General features: G+C 41.3%; 1 protein-coding gene across 6 annotated transcripts in view; it reads right to left on the bottom strand.

Annotated features, from left to right (window-relative positions):
- Positions 1 to 25,741, bottom strand: part of LOC142054850 (SAM and SH3 domain-containing protein 1-like) — a 565,973-nt gene that overhangs the window by 59,928 nt on the left and 480,304 nt on the right. For 5 of the 6 annotated variants that reach the window (XM_075087979.1, XM_075087978.1, XM_075087980.1 and 2 more), the window contains 2 exons: positions 4,413 to 4,463; positions 4,244 to 4,293 (listed from right to left, as the gene is read on the bottom strand). In XM_075087979.1, coding sequence (XP_074944080.1) covers positions 4,244 to 4,293; positions 4,413 to 4,463 — 101 coding nt within the window. Of the gene's footprint in view, positions 1 to 4,233; positions 4,294 to 4,412; positions 4,464 to 25,741 lie in introns of all 6 variants that reach the window. The other variant, XM_075087984.1, reaches the window with a different exon arrangement.

The raw sequence follows: 25,741 nt of genomic DNA on the forward strand, positions 1-25,741 counted from the left end.
GAGCGAACAGTGACAGCAAACAGATCTATTTCCCAAGAGGGAAAACACACAGTTTCCCCTCTGCAACATCCCCAGTTCTAAAACAGGATGAGAGTCAGGATGCAGAAGTCTGAGTTCAGGGGACTGGGTTTAACCTGGATTTCCTGGCAAACATGCAGAGCTCATCAGTCTGTCATGTAGACTTGAATGCTCAAAACCGGGAACAGGCTAAAAGTTGGATTACATTGTTTTAAATGCTCTGTTTACAATTATGAGAAAACCTTGCTCAGTCCCCTGCCTGAGTAAACATCCTTGGGGTGTTGCCATCACTTGGAAATAACAGGGATTGTGTATACAATACACGCCCAGATCAACATAGTATGGGGACAAAGAAGCAATAGAAACTGCTAAGAACACATTTACTGCATGTTTGTTACACTGATGATTCTTCTAGCAAAAGCAGAAGTCAGTGTGCCCACATAGGAGCACCTGCTGTTCTGGGGAGATTTTTGTTTAAGATAAATAATACCACTGTTAAAGATGCTGTTGCCACTTTCCTGGAGGTACATTGAGAACCTGCAAAGTTACACCAGCACCACAACTGACAGCAAGACTGCAGTTCAAACGATGGGAATCTTGGACAGGGCAGAGGGAAATGAAATTTATTATTAAAAGAAGAAAGCTACAAACACCTCATTCCATGCTTTGCATTATTTGCTGAATATTATACGACTCGGAAGCCTGTCCAACTGTTTCAATTTACAGAAGGAACCCCAGTAAGGCGAAAAAATCAGAGCAATTGTGAGGCAAAGCTTCAACAAACATGACTTTGTTTTCTGTTGTTTATGGATAGCTTTTCAGGCCACATCAGTACCCTTGCTGTTTTCACATAAATCTGAGAGGGAGAATCTCAGAGAAAGTCTTCTCTCTTTCTCAGAATCAATCAAATGAAAACCATCTTTTGTAGGGCATTCATAATTCACAGAGCAGGTTCATATGTCCAGTCTTTTTCTAGCTTAATCTAATTAACAGGAACAGTGTTGTCAGCAACAGAGGAAGGTAGCACTGCCCCAAATGCCTTTTGGAGGGAAAATGACTTGGAAGTGATAAGCAACTCTGCCTCCAGGCTTCTTTAACCCCTTTTGCCTTCCTCCAGGCACTACAAGCTGCTCTTCTGTGCTACAGCACATCACTCACTAGACAGATACTTGTTGAGCAACCTGCTGGAGCGAGGGCACCGACAATTTCATGCTGGCTTTGAACAGACAGTAATAATAATGACCTGGGCAGCAGGGTTAGTAGGACTCAATGCAAGACCAAACATACACTGCTGTCCACACAAACGGGAATTTTTCCTGCCATGGAGCACCAAGGCTAACCTGTTTTCACTGTGGTCTACAGTGGAGCCTGTCAGGCTCTATCTTCAGTTGGGCACCACAGAAAAGGAAAACCAAGCCAGGTTAAAACAAACATAGCTTCTTCCAGACCCCCTCAAAGCCTCTTTCTGTCTGGAATCGCTCAACTCTGGCAAATTAAACAACCATCCAGGTGTGTTATTTTAAAGCCTTAGACCTTGGTAGCATTAAGCTGCAGGGTGTACAGGCAGCAGCACAGGGCGAGGGAGCTGCCGGGAGCAACCACGTTCCTGCCGGCTGCTCACTCTCTCCTCTGCATCCCAGCATAGGTTTTTGCTTGGGACTGCTTTTGCTTTCTGAAGCAACCCACTCAGAACACCGGACCAGAAGCAACTTGCCACACCTCATCCTGGGAAAACGTTTGCATTTTCAGTGTGTAGAAATATAACTTTTTCTCAGGCAAGCTTTTACTCAGGCTTTGGAAGAGTACTCAAAACAACAGATTTTTCAGCTCCTGAAAATCTGGATGGCTGTTTTGAGACAAATCTTCCCATTTTCCCTCCAAATCTCTTTGTCAATATGAGAAACAAATGCACATCTGCACTGAGTTTCAGGTTTGGCAAACTGGAGTCTTCTCACAACAAAAGAAGTTTTGTAAAAGGTTCACTCCAGATCTTTAACGCAGCATGAGGGTGCCACAAAAGCAGTATCCCCAAAGGAACAAGCTTTCCTGTCTCTTAGCATGCCCGCGCAGAAAATTCAGATGAAAGCCATAAACTAAACACTAACCCCTAAAAAAACCCTCCAGGGCCAACAAGCTGCTCCGCCCACCCCCTCCACCCCCCGGGAAAACATAAAATTCAACATGTTAGTAGCAAGTACAGACGTATCGGGGTGGACTTGAAGTGGTCATTTTCCTGCAGATCAGTTTTATAAACTCTGCCTCCCTGGAAGAAGTATTCCCCATGACAGTTCAGCCTTCCAAGCTAGAGGGACGAAACCAGCATTGATGTGGCAGGCTGTCACTAATAGGCACACACCTGTATAATATTGGGTTTGAATCATTTGTATGGTATTGAGTAGATACCATTTATTATTTTCAACACTTTGCCCATTTAGCAGGCATCGTGTTGCCTTGTTTCTTATTGCACAGATATTTGACACAACCTTCTCTGCGCCAGTTTCACATATCTGATCAGGTTACTCACATACGCACTTCAACTGACAAACAAATCCTCAAACAGGACACCTCCATTCTTGAAAGGTCCACAAAAATCACCGGTCCCTTCCGTGTGAACTACGATAACAAGGTTAATTTCCTTTCAGTGAGGTAAATGGGCTCTCTCAGAATACAGTCACTCAGAAGATGTTTTTGTAGAAACTGCCTCCTCAGTTATTTGTGGTACAACACCTACACAGAGACACAGTTTAGGAAGCTGGCTAGAACTTGTAAGAGGAGTTTATTCTCAGTTGTGTGCTGTCCTCCTGCAAGATCTTTATCTCATTATTACCTGAGGTGGGATGATGATATTTATCCATGGGGAAAGTGCTTTGAGACTGAGAGAAAAGTATTATGATTGTAGGAAAACCTTGGAGGCTTACTTCCATAATGTTCCCATATTCTTGGCACTGCTGGTTTCATTATAATGTTAGTAGGGAGGTATCCTCAAAGAAAACTTTTCCATGTTTCAATATCTGAAGCACCACTTTTAAACTCTAAGTCTCCTAGGCTTTCTCTGTTAACAGCATGTAACATGGGGGCAGTGATGGTACCCAAGGGAAAATTCACTTTATCTGTCATAAGCTGTTTTGAAAATGAGCATCTGCCTCAAGCAAACCATCAGTGCTTTCTCTCTGAGTGATGAAGAGAGACAAGGCACCTCTAAAAAATAATTTATCCCTTTCCATGATCTTTAGCACGAACAGCTTTCAGACGATCCCACAGGAGGGCCCTAAGCAGCTGTTCCCTACCGTACAACTGAATTCTATGTGGTCCATACCTTGCATCCGTGACAGCTGCCTCTGGGACTGACACCCCTTCTACTGAACTAGCCTAGCAAGAGCAAGGGCAGCAATTCCTTACAAGCTTCCTATTACCATCTGGTGTTGAATCACTAGAAGATATTCAAATGTGGGACTGCAAAACCTTACAAAAGTGCGTCACATCACAACTGGATTCCTGTACTCCCTCTGAACCAGTCCAGCTGGCACTACCCCACAAAGTGCAAGCAATTTGAAATACAGTGTCAGTTGTCTTCATGCAGTGCTGCACGTTACCCTTAGCAGTAGGGATCCAAGATCTTGGAATCAAAGGAAGGAGGTGCAGAAAACAAGCACACACATTGCAGCAGGAGGTGGCAGTAAACAGAAACCCTCTCAGTCCTCACAGAGAGGTTTTTATTAAGGACTGCTAAAATTAAAGCTCCTTTTAACTTGGTTTTAAATACTTCATTCCGTTGGCACCTTCTTCAAAAGCACAGCTACAAACCCAGAAGTGCACAGCAAAATGAAAGTGATTTAAGTTTGTAACTCTTCCTTCCCCTCACCTATCTCTTTTTGGCTGTGTTCAGATCTAATCACAGAAACTTATTTTTTAAGCAGGTTTAATTTGCAAAGAAAGTAAAATCAGTGATGTTCCTCAGAAATTACTACCAGTCGTATTGGTGTATGCACACCCCATGTGCTCACAGAGGGGAGAAAAGGTAACCCTCCCTTGATCTAAAAAGCAACATAATAAAAGGCCAAAAGACAACGAGAGAAGGAGCGGGTTCCAAAATGGGTTTCATTAATAACGGCTGAATCTGAAATCTTGAAACACCAATACAATCTGAAATGGATTTACTCCAAGGAAAAAGGAAAGACACCAAATTCCCCCTCCCTCCTTTCTCACCTCCTGTACCTTCACTTACTTTCTTTCAGTGTCGGGTGTTGACGCGGTGCTGCTAAGACCAAGTGACTCCTGCAAGAGAAGACACATACCAGTGAGAGCAGACATGAGAGCAGCCTTCGCCCAATTTGCAGAATATCAAACTAAAGAACAAACCAACAAAAATGGATTATCAAAATCAAAGTGCTGACCTCAATCTGGGATCGGAGCTGTAGAGTTGTGGGGCTGGCATCAGGTTTATCCTGAAACAGAACAGATGTCAGGTTAATGAAATATCCAAACACTAAAAAGAAGAAATCTGAATGGGAGAAAAACGGAAGAAGAAATAGGGTAACGGAACCTAGAACTACCTCAAAACCATTCAAATTGGAAACATTAAACTTTCCAGAACGAACCACTTCCAGGATAAATTCTGAAATGCTCCATCAAAAACAGCTAATTCCATCCATCCACTGGAGAATATAGAAGAAGGTAAAACTGCCAGAGAGAAGTGATTCAAAACACAACAGGAAGAGGAATGTATTATTTTCACTAGATCATCACACGATTTGTTAGATAAGTTCAAGTGCAATTTCCCAAAATTTACCTTCAGGAAGAGTATAGGGGGGAAATGTGGTATTAAAAGAGCATTCTTTGAGCTAAAAATACTGACAGGATTCTGATATATTTCAACAAGGCCTGTTTCTCACACAGAAATTTGTGAGCTGGACATAATTCAAATCACACTCCGTCAAACATCTAGGATGTAACCATCTACTCCAGGACCCGGTCATCCAGGCTCCCTTTGGACTCCATGGAGAGAGACAGGGACTCTTTCAGAACAACTTGTCTGACGGGTTTCAGCAGCCTCGAGTCAGATGAGGCAAGTCCCACTGGTGGTATCTAATTTAAGATTGCAAGCCAGCTGCCTAAAAGGCACCTGCAATTAACAAGGAGTCTAGCTGAAGTCAGTGGGAAAACTCCAGTTAGAATGCAGGAAGAAATTATAGTTGTCAGTACCGAGAACTACACTTTGCTGGTTGATCTGCGTGTGAAACCATGGGGGAACTACTTATGGCTATTTCATTCTCAGCCAGTCCTGCTCCTAGTGAAGCTATTGCTAAGTCAGTACTGTAACCGAAAGGCCATCAGAGCTGAGTAAGCAACCACAGTAGTATGCACGCTTCAAAAAAATAAAAAAAAGGATGTGGATTTATTTCTCAATACTGGAGGTCTTTTTGTTCACTCATTCCTCAGTTTATATGTAGATCTCTTATCTCTGTGAAATTGTACTTCCTATACCCTTTGTTTACAGAAAGGGTGACCAAGTGTTCTTAAGATTTAACACACACACACAAAAAAAAAGAAAACCAGACACGATTTTCTGGAAACGCAGCCTCTTAATACTAAACAGGAAGTTACCACTGACTGCCATAAAGCGGTGTTGGATTGGCCACCCAGAAAGTTTGCAAAATCTAGAGTGAAAAGGAGCCTACCCTGCCATCACACAACTGAGTTGGCTTGCGCTGCTGGCCACAGCAGCCAGGAGGGCACAGGATCTGGCTAGCAAACAAGGCTGACACAGGGTCATTGCCCAACTAGGGGATTTTGCCTGACCATGCATGGTCTGCATATCTGCTTTTGCTGATTTTATAGCATGAAAAGGGAACTGAAGTCCTCGAGTGGAAGCTGGCATGAAAAGGCGGCCACGTTCACTATACCGACAGATCCGGCAGGACTTCTCTAGTCAAGCAGAAGCTGGACTGAGCCCAGGGAAATTCCACAGATGTTCACAGATCAGGAAAGTGAAATTAGCTATTTGGCACCAGGCATCCCTCTCTTTCTCCATTAGCTCTGTCAAAATGGAATCCGAGAAAGTTTTGCATCTGGAAAAGACTGCAGGCACACCGCTGCGAATCCTCCTCGGGCACTCTCCCACCCCTGCTTAGCAATCTGCAAGAAGGGAGGGAAAGACAAGCCCCACGCTCCAAATGCTTCCCATTCATGAGCGCCTCGTTTGTCCACACACTGCCATACAGATGAAAAAAAGGAACATTTTATCAGCTATCCTATCTTAAAGTTTCACGTAGCCCGTCAGGAGAATCCACTCTGGCCCCAACACGCCTTTAGATCCCAACTTTCTAATGCTTTATCTGTTGCCTTTAAAAGCTGCTTGCTGCAAGTGTTTGTTGTTTTTTTTTTAAAAAAAAATGCTAGTTTTTGTAAACTATCATTTACAAGATGCTGTCTGGGTTCCTAAGGCTTTATAGAAGTCTTCTGCTTGAGCAGTTGCTCCTGAAGTTGTAGCCTGAGATTGCGATAACATGGAACATGGAAAGTTACTACCTCCAGCCTAAAACTATTCAGCTGAATAGCCAGCTGCATCCCATGTAACGAAATCCTAAAAAAGCTGACTGTATTTGCTTTCTTATTTTCTCATTTACTGTCAAAGACCACCCTGTTAGAACAGGAGCATTTTTATAGGATCAAGACGACTGTGGAGGACAGAAGCAGGGACAACTCCTCCTCCTTAAAAGCTCTACTTTGCAATGCTGGAATGCAAACCACCTGATAGTCCTGTACTGTTGTGATTAATATCCTACCTGCCTTTCCAGCAGAATGATATTTTTCCTGTTGCTGTTAGTCAAGAAACCAAAGGAAAATACTTAGGAAAATACTACTTTCAACTGAACTTGTGGCACAGATCTATAAAACAGATCACAGAACTTTTATCAGCCTGAAGCAATTCTATTTATTTAGGTTAAAATCCATTAAACCTCACATTAAAATCCACAGGTTCTGTTGACTTTAATCCACCAGGATCAGGGCCTTTTCTGTACCAAGGGCTAATTCTAGAAGGTTGAGCAAAGGTACCATTGGCAGGTTCTCAAGCACACTATAACATCTTTTCAAAAAATATTTTCAAAGATTATTTTCATGAAAGTATACCTTTCACCCTTCTGAACCAAAGCTTAAAGAGAGGAGAGCTTGGGTTTATAGAAACAGCCACTGCAGTAACAGACACCCCCAGCCTACATTTCCAGGACTTCAGTCTAAACAAAGCAGGCATCAGAGCAATAACTATTTTCTGTCCTGGCAGTCTGCTGCCCAGATAACTGCCCTCCACATGTGCCCGTAAGGCTTGTCTGAGGTGTACCAGGCATTCGCGCCACCTACACACTATGAAGCGTTTGGTGCAAGAAACCCAGTGATCCAAGAAAGTACCTGATCAAGTGCAGATGTGACTAAATCCAGTGTTACCCAAAAATGTCTGATTTACTTGCATGGGTTCAGGATTTAAGGGGCTCTACCTGAGTCACCCATCTTGTACCCAGACACTGTTGGTGCATATTACACACGTCCAAAACACTGTTAAATCACAGCAACTAAAATCTGAAGATTCTGGAGAAACTGAGATATTCATAAATTGCATCTGATCCCCAGAGAACACATAAGAGGGAGAACAAATAGTGGCTTAGCACCAGCTTGTCCAGCTCCCCTCAAGGTCCAAGATTAGTGCAGCACAGAATCTCAAATACTGACAGTAAAGCCAGAGGGAGCTGTTAAAACTTAGTAATGCTAATATCCTGTAGAGTGAAGCCCATTGAATTTAAACCAGGGATTCCTCCATCAAGTCACCTACAGCCAATTTTAAACAATCTCAACTTGCAGAAGCATTTTGTTCTCCCAGCTTTAAAGCCATATTCTTAGCAGTCCTATCTCCTTCCTGTCTCCTCCTTCACCCAAAGCCAATTCCATTAAGAGGATGGCCACAGAATAAGGCCCCGAGATTCTGGCTGAAGCTGTGATCCAGCAGCCAGAGGAAGGGAAGGTCCGTAGGCATCACACTGCCCAGCTACTGCCCCGTATCACCAACCCTTCTGCACTGCGGGTGCTGCAGAAAGCAACTGCACAGCCGAAGCGATAAGGCTTGGGAGCTCTGGTGCAGAAGCCTGAATCAGCGAAGCGCTTTTTACAAATCTCTCGTTTTGAAAGGAAATGTGAGCTGTAAGCAGGATTTGTGGCTTATGCTTCAAGCCGTCAGTTGTTTGCCTCAGGGCTCGAGAAAGAAGCTACCTGTGAATGATTTATGTGATCATTTGGATACATTTTCTTTTCACATTATTGCAGACTTCTAAATATTGTGATTTTGGTTTTATATGCTACCTTCCCTGTAAAAATCTTGAAAACAGTTTTACAATCATACGCACACGGGAAGAAAGTACAAAGCAGAAAATGCATGGGGAAGAAGCTGGAAACACATTTCTCAACTGGAATGGCAGGTTTTGAATTCATGAGGGGCTTTTCCTCCTGTGATAACTTCAGTTCGGTTGCTCGGTGTGTAACTTAACAGATAAGAGACATCTCCGCCTGTCTAGAAGCATTGCTGTTCTGCACCTGAAATACATCTGCACAGTAAAGAGGAGCATCCAAAAGGAAACCTGTGCACCTAGGGTAAGGCTCACACATTTTAGGGGGAATGCACATATTTTAATTACCGAAACACTAAGCTTCATCTGTGTTCCACATCACAACTTAGCCAGTTTAGGAAATTATATTCATTGAATGAATCCCTTTTAATTAGAAATTCATGAACCTCTTCACAGTTCCTGCCACAGGAGCTGTATCCATTTGAATTATAAATTTAAACACTCCTCTGCAGATCCCAAGACAGGATTAATTTCACTGTGCAGACAGCAACTGTGGAAAGTGAGACCCAAGGTGAGTGCTGGGAAAATTCAGTGATATAACCAGTGAAAAAGGAGATGGCTAAAATGCTCATAAATTCATAAATCATTTTGTGAAACCATTTCAGCAGATATGAATAAGGCACCTACAGCAGAAAAATTCTGTGAGAAAATTCCGCCAGTCTCTTCCCCCAAACATTTTCCCTGTTTCCTCTGAACACGTACTGCATGTTCTAGTCTAGCTTCTGAAATGATTAAACAAAGCCACATCTGAAAGATAGCCAGAGCACCTAAGGTCTCCAAGAGTTTGTTTTACTTTGAAAGCAACCGTTCTGCCTGACATCCTCTGCCACACACCGTATTTCAGCCTCTGCAGAGGTTCTGGAGAAGGTGAAGGGAAGCAGGTGTGTAATGGAAATTGCCCACAGGATGCTAGCTATAGGTCACAGGTCAGAATAAAGAAATAGAAAAGACCCATCCCTGTGGCAACCCTCTCAGCAAGTATTTGAGGGAATTAACCAGCTCAGTGAGCTTCCAGTGGTAAAGATTACTAAAAGTCACATTTTGAGTCTCAAACCACAACCTCTGGACCATCTCCTTAGCTGTTTCAGTGAAGAGTGAAGGCTTTCTGCTCCACTACTCTTGCACATTAGAGCCAGAGCTGACACATGCTAAATGATAACATCCCGCAGCAGCAGCAAAACTCTGGATCAAGGAAATGAACTGTGCTGGGGGAATGGTTAAAAAATGGAATTTCAAACAATAAATACTTCTACACATGAAGTAACAGTCAAAGCCTCTCCATGTGTACAACAGCGCAGACATAGGTAAACACTTAGCTTAACTACTGATGACATGCAGCTTCAGAGAGAACATGCTGCTACAGCACTCACATGCCTGCTTTTAGTATTAGGTAGGAAAGAAAAATCATGTCTCTCAGCTTGACACAAATGCTGGAATCTATCGAACATAACACGTCACAAGGGGAAGCGTTTGATGCTCCCCTTTGCCAACAATAAAAAGAGAAGGGGTTTTTTTGTTCATCTCTAACACATTGCATTCAGCACTAAGGCTGGAAGCCACAGGGGCTGAAAAACATTCTACGATGATTTTGAAAAACATAATTCATTAGCAATTGCAAAGAAACTGCAGATTTTGTAAAGCTCTGTAACAATGAAAAGCGAGACAGTGCTAACAACGAAAAGCGAGGCAGTGCTAACTCATAAATCCACTTGTAACAAATGGGAGCTGAATCTAGCGAAATTATGGCACAAAGACAAAAAACCACCAGCAATGGGCTTCAGAGAAAGGAAAGTCGATTGGAGAATGCAGCATTCGCCAGTAGGGAAATACCTTCTGGTCAATTTTCCAAACAAGATGAAGCATGCCCAGAACTACGGTAGCTGTCTCTGTGCTAAAAACATATTACTATAAAGGCGTATATACGCAATTGGAACACAGCAGGTCTTTGATTGATGTATTTTACACACATTGCCCAACTGGTAAAATAGTAAAGCGCACTTGTGCTAGCATAACTACATGTATACTAGAGTCCTTGCTGGCATAAACAGGATGAGAAAGACCTGCCATCTTTACCTAAATTCCTCAGGTCTCTCAGCATCGCCTTTGATTGTACAGGCAAGGCCAAAAAGAACTTTTGTGAAGAGAAATAATGATGGAAAACAGTGAAAGATGTGAGTTTCCAGGGAGGACTTTAAGCTACCAAGGCTGTTTGTGGCATCAGGAAGAGCTGTGATGTTTCAGAGGGATGAAAAAAAACCAAACCCAAACCAACCCCACCAAAAACCAAATCACATCAAGAACGGTTAAATGCGAAGACAGAGAGGGATCAAGACATGATGCAGGTGAGGGAGGCACGAGGCAAAGCCCAACTGGACACTGCTCGAAGCAAGGGGCCCTTCTTGTGCAGGAGCTGACAAGGGGCATGGGGAATAGTCACCACTTCCTCTGGGGAGAGGGTTTATGCATGTGGGAAAACCACATAAGGAAGGGAGAAAACAAACAAACAACAGTTTGTTACAGTGTACTTCGAGGTAGGAATAGTCTGGTCAGCCAAGTACAGACTCCTGGGCTGGCTGCTGGCCCTCTGGCAAGGACAGTTATGGCAGCGTGCAGGTACCTCAGCCTCAGTCACCACCTGAACTGATACCCTCAGACAATTTGGAAGTCAGCATCTCTGTGAACAACACATCCTCCCTGTCTGCCCCACCCCCACCCCCTTCCTGTAACGGCAGCGCCAGGATTTTAGAGTGGTTTTGAAGTGAAGCACTCACCGCATCACTGATAAAACAAAAATAATCCCAAGGAGCTCCTCGTCTTGAAAGCCATGGCAGAACATGCCAAACTTCTTTCTGAATATTGATGGTCCTGATCCATTTTTATGTGCTCTTCAAATTTAGGATACCCATTCCTTGGGGTCAGTGAGGTTCTCCATTTTCCTCTGTGAAACACTTTCCACCGATTTTTCATTTTCATGTACACAAAGCTGTACTGCATTTGTATTAAGCTTATTTGCCATTTTCTCAATTTCTGTTCAATACTCTCAAGATCAACAAAGGATATACTTTCTTTTTGAAAACCAGCAAGGAAAGAGAAGGGGAAGCCCAGGCTAAAACCAATGCCTCCAGGGAACTCCTACAGTGGTCCTATAAATCCTTTCAGACAGACATACCATCGAAACACAGGCAAACGCACAGGTCCAGTAGATGTTGAACTTGTATTGATGCTGTATTTGCGCACCTACAGGCCAATATCGTGTTCCAGCACATGAAATTACAGATGATCTATACTGCAAATGAATGGAAGCTTTCGCACTGAATCAGTCAACACACGCAAGGCTCAGAGATTCTTGTGTTGTTACCACAATACTGATGAGTTTTTACAAGTACTCTCCCTTTCACATCATCATTTATTGTGCCAGCTAACGTGTAAAAACTCTACATTGTTTTCACTTTATGTTGTGACAAACAATAAGCTACCAATGAATTATTCAGAAGACCTATAGCAGAAAACACAAACTACAGTTGATGTTAAGTTACTAAGGCCTTAAAAACCCTGGTGAAATTCAGGAGTAGGTAAATCAGCAGAAAGCACTACTTATTAAGAAATCCACAAAGAAGGATTTTTTTTTTTTATTATTACCACAGATGCAAGGGGCACCAGCAATGAAATCCCTCATTTCAGGGTCGGGGGCGGTAGGGGTGGTGGAATATTTTGCATGAATTTCATCCGGGGAAAGCAGTGACCTATTTTACTTTGTTAAGAAGGAGACAAAAAAAGTTACAGAAGTTATTTAGGGGAAAACAAAGGATATTTTAGTTTAAAACTTGCTCTCCACTTTTTAATTTTTTTTTCTAATTTATGTCAAGCTGATAACCTGCAATGCATTTTGTGTCAGAAACTTCCATCATTATAGTCAGTGTAATGCACAGATTGGCTATGGCAGCGAAATTAGACTGTTCTCCCCATCTCATTTATCTGAGACACCTCACATTACGGAGACTCAAACCAAAAACCAAATACATATGAAAGAGATCCATCTTTTTCTGTTGGATCCTTTAACTGTGGTGGGCAAAACTAAAATACAGAACTCAACAGCATCGTGGGCAGTGGAAGAAAAGCACCAATTTATGAGAAACCTGGTGCCAACCTTGCTTCTACAACTGCTACCCTTTGGGCTGCCTGTTGCTGCTATCAGGCCATACTCTTCAGAGCTCATGACCTCCTCTTGGCTTCATACATTTCCAGGAAAATCTGCAGCTATATCCAAATTTCCAATTTTAAAAAGTCTGTATGCATAGAGGCACATACATTTTCTCTGTATTTTATTTTAAATGTGAAATTGAACCTCTCAGAACTGGACTAAAACCTTTATTTAATTAAAGAAAACCTAGCAGACTTAAGACTTTCTCACACCCAGCACAGAATTTCTGAAAGTTTTAGTGCTACTGCTCAGGAAATGGATTTTTCTTTTTAATTTTCAGAAAAGTGAAAGAATCCAGTAGAAAACAGGAAAAAGGGGCAACAGGACTGTGTGAAAGAGTTAAGCTGAGCCAGGACCTGAGCCACATTATCCCACACCCTCAACAAGTAGTCTTATCAGGAGGCTCTGCCTACATGCACGTTTACTGGTTTTCTCATCTTTCCATGAAGAAAAATTCAAACAGCCTCCTGTTGCATCCTTTCAAGCAAAAAGAATTGTGTCAAAACATTTGTGCAAAATGGATTCTTGCTTTCCAGCTGACAGTAAAACTGTACCTCTTTTTTTCCTCTTTCAGAGGTTAAAAACATCAACAGTTGCAAACTCAAAAATGCAGACATCCTGAACTCAGGTCTTCGTCGGCAGAAAGCCTTGCAGCCCTAGCTTTCAGTCCATCCATTCACAGTGTTTTAGACTCTGTAGGCCTTTTTTGCTGATTTGCACTTTCAGTTTAATGTTTTTAATGCAGTTTAGTTCCTCTAACTCCTATGTTCATTACTTCATGAGAAGACCCCAGTCAGAAAGCTGTAAGGGCATAAGATATGACTTATGAACAGGGAGGGCTGGTGAGGTTTGACCTCATTTCAGCCACTCTGACAGTCAAAAGAGCAGGAATACAGATGAGAAAGGTTTTGAAGAAACATTCTATCAGACAAACCTGTGTCAGCATATGGGGAACTGACACTGCCAACATTTTTGATTAAAATAAACTCATTTTGAAGAAGCAGTTTCTTTCAAGATCCTTTTTAAGAAAACACACTTGAAGAAGGAAAGAAACTGATTGTACTGGGAAAAGTGTCTTTTTTAAAAAAAAAATCTGACATTTATAACCATTTGAAAAGCAGAATCAACGTTTGACTTGAAATCAAACTGGTTTTGTTTACTATGTAGGTATGTGAAATTGAATACCTGAAAATTAAGATGGATAATATGAATTCATTCCCTAGAGCTAGGCACTGAACTGCTTACTCTCAACCTGCATAAACGTACTCCAGGAATGCGAGGGAAGAGAGACAAAAGTGGATAGCTGGATGCTAACTTCAAAGTCTCCCAGAAAGTGAGGGGGAAATTAATTTCTTGAGCAAGAGAACTGAAAACAAATTAACCATAATAATTCAAAAAAGGATTAGCCCACAAATTTCTAGTCTGTATTTATTCATCCTCCCTGCTATAAAACCTGTCTTTGATAAACAGACTTTAAAATTAGCCACTCTCTCTTTACCTTTGAAATTGAAGTCTACGTTTGATGGATGCTTTGGGACAGATTATTACTTATTTAAGTCTTTATCACTGGCCATCACATGACGATGAGTACCAAAGTGAATTTCAAATCAACTCTAATGCCTTGTGTCGTATTTTTTAGGCCCAAAGATGACACAGAAGATTGTTCTCATCAGAGCAAAAAATTATTATTGAAGGTCATTATACCATTTGGCACAATTGTGTATTTACAAAGAAGATACACAGAATCCTCGTTTGATACTATTAAGAAGTAATTATTGCCTTCTACACATTCATGATAGAAATCTGTATCTACACAACTACTGATAGAAATATTCTTAATCTGCTCTTCACTTTTAAAGTAAGACTGGTCTAAAAACTCTTATGCTGTCGATGGAGTAGCTCACAATAACGGCCCCAAGTGGTAGTGCAGCAAATGGAAGCTGCGCTCTACGGGATTACTGCTGCAGGAATTTTTGCTTTGAAGGGCAATTGTGCCACAGTGACATCTGACAGCTCCAATACTAATTAGAACAACTGCTGGTAAACAGTTAAATTAAAGGCTTCAATCACACCATTAACAGATCCCACTCTTGGGTCAGGCTCCAGCCCAGCTGCAGAGCCCCAGCCTGTTCTTGCAAAGCTCAGCTCTTTCAGCTCTCCTGAAAAGGCACAAGCGGGCTCCTGCCACATAACCATCACTTGAGATAGAAGGTGAGTTTTGCCCTGGCACACTGGGCCAGACAGCAGAAGAGTGGTTAACACAGGTTTCTGTGATTCTTAAATTTAAAGGGCAATAATCTGAATGCTGAATCCACCACAAGGAGCTCTAAAACGCAGGAGGCTGAGAGGTTTTCCCCAGGAGAGGACAGTGGGGACCAGAACCCTCTCCCCAGTGCCACAGCAGCCTCCTGATGAGATCAGGCTTGTGCGATCCCTGGGGCTGACTCCCGCTCCCTCCAGCCCTGGGGCACCTCACCGCTTTCAGGCTAGCGCAGGACGGTGATGCACAATTTTGCTGTGCCTTGTTGTGTTTTTACACAACATGTGGTTATCCCACCACAGAGTGAGTCAGGGTCTTTTTCAAATAAAAGGCCAATTACTGAACAATGAACAAACCCACTACCAAGAATTTCTGCAGAGAAAAAATAATTATGACAGTTACGTGCTGCCTACAGAGAAAGTGTTTGAACCTCAGCAAACAGCTGTCTTTCAGTAATCACAGAAAATTAAGATGTGAGAAATCTGTAAAGAAAGCTGCCACCGCTGCTCCAAGCAAATCATCTGCAATCATCATCCACAACTATTCACTGGAGAAATAAGAGTGCTCCAGTAAAGCCTTACAAATGATTCTCTCATGTAACATTTTCTCCCTGCGCAGTTAGACTACATACTCACAATTCGGCTGCTTAGACCATTTTATTGCTGAAGTGGCAACTACAATGAGCTTCTTCCCAAGTTCCATTTCCAACTTCAGCCTTTCTCACCACCAGACTGTGGGTCACGCTTGGCTTCAAGAAGGACGCACAGAATTGGCAATGCAGAAACAAATGAAGCACAAGTGCGGCGCAGACTTGCACTCCAAGAGCCACCCACAGTTTTTCAGTGACGCAGCATGTACAAGTAGCACATACCCTTCATTCCAGCAAAGCCTGCACAGCTTTGCACTCCTTCATGCACCTTCCTATTCACCCTATCCACTCAGCAGCATATTTTACTATTAAAGGAGTATTGCAGTCACAGTTAATCAAATTATGGCATTAAAAATGCTGGCATGCGTTGCTTTGAATTTTTATAACTTGTCTTCCAAACGTACATAAAGTGAAACAGAGCCGTCAGCAAACAGTAACTATTTCTGTTTGAAGGTCCATTCAAAACCCAGCCCCTTTGCCAACAGTGCTGAACAGTGTGCTTACGCAGGCTATGCAGCAGCACAAGAGCTGGCCGTACGTTACGGGGATGCCATGACTAACTAGGTAAAAGTAGTGAATTAAGCGAGTATGCCTCATCTCTACTGCTGCAGAGGAGGTTCAGCCCTCCACATGCCTTAGCAGAACTGTAAAACTAAGTAATTGGAAGGAGGTCACTTAGAACTGTAAATGCAAGAAATGCCTTTGCAACCCTGGAGGCCAGTTAGAGCAGGCATCCTCCGCATTAAGCCCAGGTGATTTAAGGACAATATAAAGGCCATCTTTCACCGTCTTGCTGCACAGCCTTGGGTCTTCGTCATGACTCCTACTTCATGTAACTAAGCCTTCCCAATCATCTTCTAAACAGGTGTGTACATTGAACGGAAATAGACCAAAACCAACCAAACAAAAACCCAGAGGATAAATGAAATATTATGGGCAATGAAATAACAAGACTAGAAGCGACAAAGAAAATGTTGACAGCTGGGACACTTGCGTAGTAAGAGAAATTGCAAAGCAGACTGTTCACTGCAATCCTCAAGGTAAGAAGTGTTGAGCCAGACCTCATCCTGGAGACAGATAAAATATCTGGAATAAAGAATCATCAGCAAAAGCATTAAAAAACTCAACCAATTGCACAAACCCATCAAAGAGAAAGGCAGTAGCAAAGGTACAAAAGAAACATAAAACTCACAAACGTAGTAAATCAGACCTACAAGTCCAGAGACCCTAGTGCCTCTTAAAGACATTGCAGTATTGGTACGAGTGATAACAACTCTCAATTTCAATCTAAACTAAATAGCAGTCAAAAGCTTTAGACTGGGAAAAATCTATTTAAATCAAATCATTTCAGTTAATAATTTGCCGCCAAGTGCTTTGAGTGCTGCTTTGTCATTACTGGCAAGCCCACGGAGCAAGCATACTGCAAGCTGCCTGCCTGCAACAACCAAAGGGTTTGCTGTGGGAAGGGAGCATGCTGTGTCTTGTCACCTCTTCCCTCCAGCAAATATAATTTACTCATGCAAAACCCAGTGAACAAATGACCAAACACTCCATCTTTGCAAATGTCTTTGTGTAAATGTGTAAGCGTTATGATTCAGTTTGCTGGTAAGGCACTCCAACTAAACTAATTTACTGTGGTAAGGAAAATCTGAGCAAAGTAAAATTTCAGCTGTACAAACACCTGCAAGAGTTTCTAAATGCCTGGGTTTTTGCAGCCAAGACCTGCTTGTTTGGGCAGGTGCTGCCACTGTTATGGGAGTGTCCATGGTACAAATTCCTCTCCTCAACTGTCTTCAGAAGAGAAAGATGCCCTGGCTTCTTGGAAACAAGATTGCCCTAATCACGACAGCAACAGCATGTCTTGACCAAAAGCCGCTTTTTTTTTTTTTTTTGGCCCCCCCCCCCGCCCAGGTTATGGCCCTAACAGGGTTTAGTTACAACAGCTTGAGGCTCTTATCAGTGCATACACCATTTCTTTTAAAGTGTTTCTTGTTTCAGATCCAGTTCTAACACAAACTGCTCCTCAATAATATTTCTTGTCTCTTATTCAAGGTTATGTGCACTCTGTAAGTAAGCACATGCCAATGGATACAGAATGGGTTGTAAATTACACAAGATTTTGATAAAAACAAGTGAAATAAAAATAGTACAGTAGTAGCTGAAACTATAGAACAATCTCCCATACGCTACACTAGGCTTTCACAGGTACCAACAGGTCCTGCTACTTACTTCTATAAAGACACTATGGTTTTATGTACTTCCACTGGCTTTCAAACCATAAAAAGACACACAGTGCAGTGCATCAGCATCAAGTTATCTTCCCTGTCTTTCTAGTCTGCTTTTCATTTAGCTTAACTATGATCATTCTAATATATATATATTTAATATCACCTTTCAGAGAAATTGAGGGGTTAGGACAACAAAGTATTGAAGCACATGCCTGGCGATAGTACTCATATGTTTAAACTTCAGCAGATTTTTGCATGCTTTACTGGATGGATTCCTGATCCCACAGGACAGGGTACAAGCAGTAAGAGAAATTAGTAAATACCTTCATTTATGCCTTCATACCTTCATAGTATACCTTCTTTTTTCATTGCATGGGATTGCAGTTCCTGTAGAAACTGGAGCTTCCACATTTCACAATGCATAAACTGCAGTTTCTACACAACCAATCAAGCCTTTAGAGGAGAGACAGATCTTTTTAAATCTGCACAAAGACTAAATCACTCTCTGTCCAAGCACATGCAGAGGCTGCTTTTTGTCAGTTCGTAGGACCGAATGAGGAAACAAGACAAGAGGGTGGAAACTGGTCAGCGCTAGGAAAGAGTCGGGGCTGCAGCAATGACAGGGAGATTACCTGAAGCTAGTTTCATTATTCACTGTTCCTCCTAAATGCATGCATATCCTCACACCCGGGTACGCTCCTCATGCACTGAAATTCTGTGAGGGCTCCTATAGCTGCGAAATTGCAAAGGCAGATGTAACAGAATTCCTTAGACATCAGAGACCTACTGGGACTTTGCACTTCCTAAAGAAGGTCCAAATCTTGATGAAATTGCAATGCCAAAACCGGATTCATTTCTGATTTGAAGCCGTATTTCAAATAGAGAAGAAAAAAGCCCTGAAAATCAATCCACCAACCATTTATTGTTAACTTTTTCCAAAGTACACAATGACACTAGAACAGATAAGTTATATTTGTATTCACAACTGATTTAATTTCATTTCTTATGTTTTCCTGTCATTGACAAGTACCCAATTCTAGCTCCTTGTAAAAAAAAGTATGGCAAATGTACATACTGAAACAGAAGCCTGTTTTCAAATCACATGTAGCTCCTTAAAACTTTAAAATGCCCACATTCAAGCTTAAATAAGGTGAGAGTGTTGATCTGACATGATCTTTACGCTCTTTAAAAAATAACTAAATTGCCTTCAAGCTGTCAGCTTGAATTAGACATTAATTACATAAACTCAATTATTAGTCTTTTATATTAACAGTTTTGTTTGCTGACTCCTTCAGTACCCTTCAGATCTAATTAAGAAACAACTTTTAACACCACAACATTGTACGTTTCAGAAGGCATGGGCTGAATGGATTCTCACAACTCTTCTGCAGCTGCCCCCCTCAATGAGGCCTTGAAGTGCCTGCAAAGATTCAAAATGCTGTTACTGTTGTTTAGGTACTGAAATGTGAGGTTATCTTGGTAGATCACTCCCACTCCAGTCCCTTCACTGGCTATGCAAGATATCTGCTGTAAAAACTGTTCTTCATGGCCTTTGCCTGTTTGCTACTAAATTAATCTGTTTTCTTTGCACGTCCTTGGCTTCTCTAGCACTGACAAATGCTTGTCTTTTATACCATCCCTTTCTATCACTTCAAGTCTCAGTGTTAAAGGACAAAAAGACATTTTGCCGTTTACAAAAAAAGAAAAATGTTAGCTGGTCAGAATGAAAAATGAATTTTCTGTGTGCTTTAATATCTTGAAAAATCTGTTTCTTGGTAGCTATAAATGTGCTCGCAATCATTATTTTCAACAAGCTTGAAAATAATGAAGCTGTTCTGATTAGCAGTCCATGTAAAATAGGAGGAGTTACAGAAAGAAGACCACTGCAGTTTTAGAGGCTGGCATGCAAAGCTAACTTGAGCCTGTTTATCTCTTTCCAACTGCATCTCCCATCTCTCTAATTCTGGATGTACTGCAAGCCATAAATTTTTATGTCCTCTACACCAGGGAAAGGGGACGTAAAAGTCTTCAAAGAGGAAAAAAGTCTCCTCCAGAGTTTTCTTCTGCATACATTGCACTTTGTAGAACCTCAAGTGACATATTTGCTTTTAAGAGCTGTTTTTACTGTACTCTATCCTAGTCTCTGTGGGACCTGCTCCCAAGGGATTTTTCCACAGGTACACACTTAGAGAAGTGATTTATGTGGTGACCATGAAACACACAATGCATTGCTATTCCCAGGAACAGAAAAACAAACCCAAAACCTACTCAACCTTGAGACTATACCTCCCACCAGGACAGCCACTGGGTTCACATCTGGCATTCAGCTTTGAACTCTTCCATTTGTAATGCTGAAGAACAGATCAGCAGCTCCATAGGCAAAATTGGAAAGAGCATAGTGTGATGGTCAGAAGAGAGCGCTGTAAAAAGTCCAAACACACAGGAGACTACTTCAGAAGATGGGGCTCCTTGGGGGAAAACAGCTTGAGACAAAACCAGCAGCACAGTGCTGAAATATCTATAGATTACACTTGACGTTACTCAGAACATTGGTCTTCCAGTGGACAGCAAGGCTCCTCACACTTACTGCTCCTCCTGCAATGAAGGAGCTCAATGCAGTGCTGAATGACACTATGGCAGGGTCATCCAGCGAACCTACAAAGAAGAAAAAGTTCCTCTTCATTATTTTCATGTGCTCTGGCTGCAAATACTATGAACAAGCCTCTCAAGGATTTATGAGCCTAAACTGGAATGACCCAGGCTATCACATCAAAAAGTAAAAGGTAGCTATTAGTGGTGCCTGTTCTGCCTCAAACTGCCAAAAACTTTCATGACATGACTCCTACAATGTCCGAAGACAAAACGGGGAATCATTTGTAACAAGGATAAAAAGCACGTCGTCTAGGGAGGGTAAGGGGGAGAACCACAAATTAAAAACCCCACAAAACTACCATAAACGCAGCATGGAAATGAGAGTGTTCCCCCTCTTATCTTCTGTGAATAGCATCCCAAAACAGTAGCAGAGAAATCTAGACATTAAAATTACACAGTCCCTCTCCCAGTTCTGCTACCGGCTTTCTGTATTATCTCAGGGAAGTTACTCAAAACCTATGTGTCTCAATATATTTGTCTTAAAACAAGAATTCTTACCTACTGTACTTCACGGCTTTGCCAGAGTTTTTGTGAAGCTGCCCGAACACCTCAGAAAATACACAAGCAGGTATAAGTAACTGGAATTACAGCACACATCTCCTTTCCTTGGTGCCCTGTGTTTGCAGCTGATGGCCATCAATGCATGCAGTCTCAACTCAGACCGCGGTGCACAGCCAGCTGCCCAAAGAGGAGTCTGCTACTGCAACCACCTCATTGCCAAAATCAGCCTTGAAAACCATCAGCAGGATGATCCTCTGAGAAAATAACCACAAAACACTCTGTGACTGTCTCCCACTCAGTCTCAGACAAAGTTCTCTCCATATTCTTAATGGAATAGCTATATGGTGTTTGTACCTGTGTGTGTTTATTAGACAAACTAGACTTTAATTAGACTTGATCACTAAAGGCAGGGGTAGCTATCCCTAGGGGTCCAAGAAAGCAGAAAGAGGCACCACAAGGAGAGAGCAGTATGCTTTTACAAACAGGCTTTGTGAAAGCATAGTTGGCAAAGGCCACAGCTAACAAAGTCTTGTTGAGTAGGTTAAATAGTTCACCCTACCTTATATTCATTGTAACTGTTTGACTATTGTCAGGTCCTTAATTTTTAGAGTGAATAAGCACTTTGAAAAAGTAAATCGGGGGTGGCGGGGGTGGGGTGGGGGGAGAAGAGAAGAGTATAACTGCATTTTTATGACAATCCAATTCCGTGAAAACGCATTGTTCTCAATCTGCCCTGCTTTACTAAAAATGTGTGTGCCAACTTGAGATAACATCTCTTACCATTCTAATTTTGATCTAGGCAGCAATTCATGGTTTGCTCTTTGTCAACCCTGGCTCCTATTCTGGACACACACACGAGCAGCCCTGCAGACTTCATGGACTGTGACCATACTTCCACCGTTCACATAAAAAACCCAACTGAATTACCCAACTTAATTGTCCTCCTCAAACTTCCCCTGATTTGAAAAAACATTTAGTAATTCTGCTCTGAAAGCAGACTTTGATGAGAACGTGTCAGCAATAAGCACTGTGCCCCTAATTAAACCAACATATTTATTCTCTCCATAAATTCCCTCTGTAGTCATAATGTAATTGTTTCTATATGCCAATTTCACAGTATACACAAATGTTTTAGTATTATCAGCACTGCCTTGCTGACTGCTTAAGATAAAGGTTTTCAATCTAGCAATGCAAAGGAGACTTAAGCTCCATCTGCCAGTATTCATGAGAAATGGGAACCATCTACAAAAAGACTTCTGCCCCTCCAGAAAAATCTCTCCTGACTACACAGGAATATTACCTTTCCTGGGTAATTTGAAGGGACAGCATTATGAATATACTTTTTAACCTGTTCTTCTCTTGACCTAGCATTCCTTAAACAGAATGTCCTAAATTTGTGTGGCAACTCTTTCAAATACTAATTTATGTTCCTTTGGTGATTGCTGCTTTCTTTACCTGGAGAGCCTTTCACATATATCTGAATGAATGTCCTGAAATTTACATCAAGTTCAGAGAATGAACATTGCCACATTCAGACCTAGAAGCTTAATTTCTTTTCTTGCAATTTTGAGAAAATTTATCTTGGCAAATAAAAACCCAGAAGCAGCCAACTGTCAAGAAAATCTGGAAACCAAAAGCAGCAGAACATCCCGTATGTCAAACATCAAGAACACCACTGGGCTGTGTTATTTCTCAGTGTCACTGAACAAGCATCATTTCTCATCAGTCAAATCCAGTCACTGTCCCATCACAGGCTTGACCCACACCCAGTCAAGAGAACAGACTTTGTGAATAGGTGCAGGGTCAAAGCCATAAGTCTTCCAACATAAATTATTTAACTTCTGTATGCGTCTGTTTAAACATCAGTGAAGTGGATATTTTAGCTTCCAGCATTGTGCAACACACGGATGCAAATCAGAGGTAACAATAATCTGTCTGCATACACAGTAGTATCAAGGCACAACAAAGTTAATTCCTTGCAGCGCCAGTGCTGTAGATAAAAAGTCTGTCCTCTTCATGGCAGTTGTAATTCACTACCTGAAAATGTGTTTTCAGAAAGAGATGTCATGGTGTTGGTGAAGGACAGAAGCTATGATATGCCCTTAACACTTCTAAAATGATTTTTTAGAGACAAATCAAGTAAGCACCACAGAAGTATCCCCTCCTACATGGTTTTAAACTTTTTTTTTTTAATGAAGAACAGTATTTCCCACAGAAAAGGAGGGGGGAAAAAACATAAAAGTAATTTCACAGCAGGAGTGCTTGTGAATAGGGTACTATTTCATATTAATGAAAACCAGATAATAAAATAGTCTATGAACTAAGAAAGTGGCAGACAAACACCTATATTAAAAACAATAGTTTTCCCCATCATGAGACATGTTCAGGATATTGTTTTTGAAACAATAAAAACTAAATCAGGATTTAAAAATGCAACTCCAGAGAACAACAGAATATCCCACAATGGGAGACAAGTTACACAAATAATTTTGTTTCGCAAAGCAATTCTATAAGTCTAAGTCTATGTGATATCATTTATAATTTGATTTCAAGTCATCAGGAACAGCAGGAACGCAACCGTGTTTGGTTTGTGAACATGTCAGGAAAATTTAAAAACATATACAAAATAGCAGGTGTTAATATTACATAAAACTGAGAAAAAGCAATAAACATTTATTTTTACAGCTCAATTCCAGTGAAAGGAAGGTTGGATGGCAGTCACGTTACTGCCTGAGTTGACCTCTTGTTTTTTTCATTACTGTAGCAAGCAATAAATAAGGCCTTCAGGGTTCAAGATCAAGTAATTAATTACTAAATTTAGGGAAGGATCCACTATAGAAATCAATAAATAGTGATTAAAGAAGGCATTATAAATAAAACAACTTCATAATACTGCTAACTCAGTCTGAGAGGATGACAAAAATTTTCTACATAGTAAGTCATACCAAATCAATCCATGCGATGTAATTTGCATTAAGTTATTTAACATTTTGTACATGACCTCAGTGTTGAAACAGGTTAAGTTCTCTCCCATCTTTATGCAAGGTCACTGTCACTCTTGCTTGCAGACTGACCCTTTCCTACAAATATCCACAGTGGCATGTGCTTTTCAGGAGTTGAAGAACTATCTACATCCATTAAGGAGTCTAAAAGAGCACATAATGCTTAATTAAAAACTGCCACCTCAGACTCTTGACTAATTTTTGACAAAGCCAGTGTGATCTATATTAATATATACATATGTATTTTTAATATATATACATACATATATACATATTAGATCAATAAATATATGCTTGATCTCTGCTGATAGATCAAACAAGAAAGGCACAAAGAGAGATTCATGTCTACTTCTATTGCCAAGCAGCAAAGGGCCAGAAGGTGCCATCATTATCCATTACACAGACAGAGATTGCTTTCATATAAGGCTCCATTCTAGAAAAACAAACATGTCACCATCACTTCTAGGGAAATAGCTGACGAAAAAGAAGGTTATTCTGGCCTAATATGTGGAAATCAGATGCTGTTCAATATGGAGAACTGAATGATAATGCATTTAAACAGAATTTCCCAAAGAGATCTCGGGTAGGGAACATCTGGATAGCTAACAGGTTGGCAGAAAAGGATGTAGGAATTACCATGAATCATAAGCTAAGCATGAGTCTCAGTGTCATGCTGTTGCATGAAGAACCACCATTGTAATATACAAATATAAAGAACATAATGGTGTGCTACCAACCCTTCTGCTCTAGTCAGTCCTGCTAAGACCTCAGGTGCAATCACGTGCTCAGCTTTTGGTAATGCTGTTCAAAGAGGCAGCAAATTGATCAGAGCCCAGAAAAAGAAACAGTGGTATTTGTGAATGGTCTTAAAAAGTGGTGTTGGAAATTACCATTTTTTAGCCTGTGGGGAGAAAAAAAGGAGGGAAAAAAGGGCGAGGGGGGAGGGAAGAGAAGATAATAGCTGTCATAAATATGAAAAAAAGTTACTATAAAGAAGAACATTTTTGGCATCCATGGAAGGCAGCAAAAGTTAGAGAGATGTCTGTAAGATACCAATAAAAACACACAGTGGTAAGGACTAAGCACGCTAGAATAGTTTGCCTAGGGAGATGGTGGAATTAGCATGCTGGGACAGTTTTCAAAACAGGTCAGATCAACATCTGACAGGAATGATAAGCAGAGCTGAATCTGTCTTGGGGCAAAGGATGCACCAGGTGATTTCTTAAAATTATAAGACGAAGCCAAGGTAAATTCCACGTCATACAACAGTATTAAAAAACAGACACTGAGGCAGCAGAAAACTTAAAAAGAATAAGTTTGGTAACCCATCTTCAACCACAACAAAAGAAAATTCAGATCTTGCTATAATTGTGTTTCACTTACGGTTTATACCTTTCACACACAACTACAAAGAGAATTTCCCCTCCTCCATTTGCAGTAACAGGCAACGTAAAGGTTGCAACGCCTGCTCTGGTATGGCTGAGATGCAGACTGCTTACAGTGATGTCTAACGCAAAACTGAAAGAAGAGACGCTGAATACACCAGCTTAACTTTTAATTTATTTTGTGTTTCAAGAGACATTTTACATTTGCACCATCCTCAGGTTGTCAGTCTTCAAGGATATGTTTTGGTGTACATTTCTGATCTTTGAAATTCTTTCTATTGCTATTCTGCATAAGCAGCATAGCTGCTTTCACAAAGCTCCTGCTCTCCACCATGTAACACCACCAAACTCAGGGAGGTAAGTATGAGAAAAGTATGGTGCAGGAGGCACTCAAAAATAGAAGATGAAGCATGTGGGGCAGAGTGAATGAGAAAGCATGCTGCAAGGACTCT

The sequence above is a fragment of the Phalacrocorax aristotelis genome, chromosome 3 (genome assembly GCF_949628215.1).
Source record: "Phalacrocorax aristotelis chromosome 3, bGulAri2.1, whole genome shotgun sequence".
Classification (NCBI taxonomy): domain Eukaryota; kingdom Metazoa; phylum Chordata; class Aves; order Suliformes; family Phalacrocoracidae; genus Phalacrocorax; species Phalacrocorax aristotelis.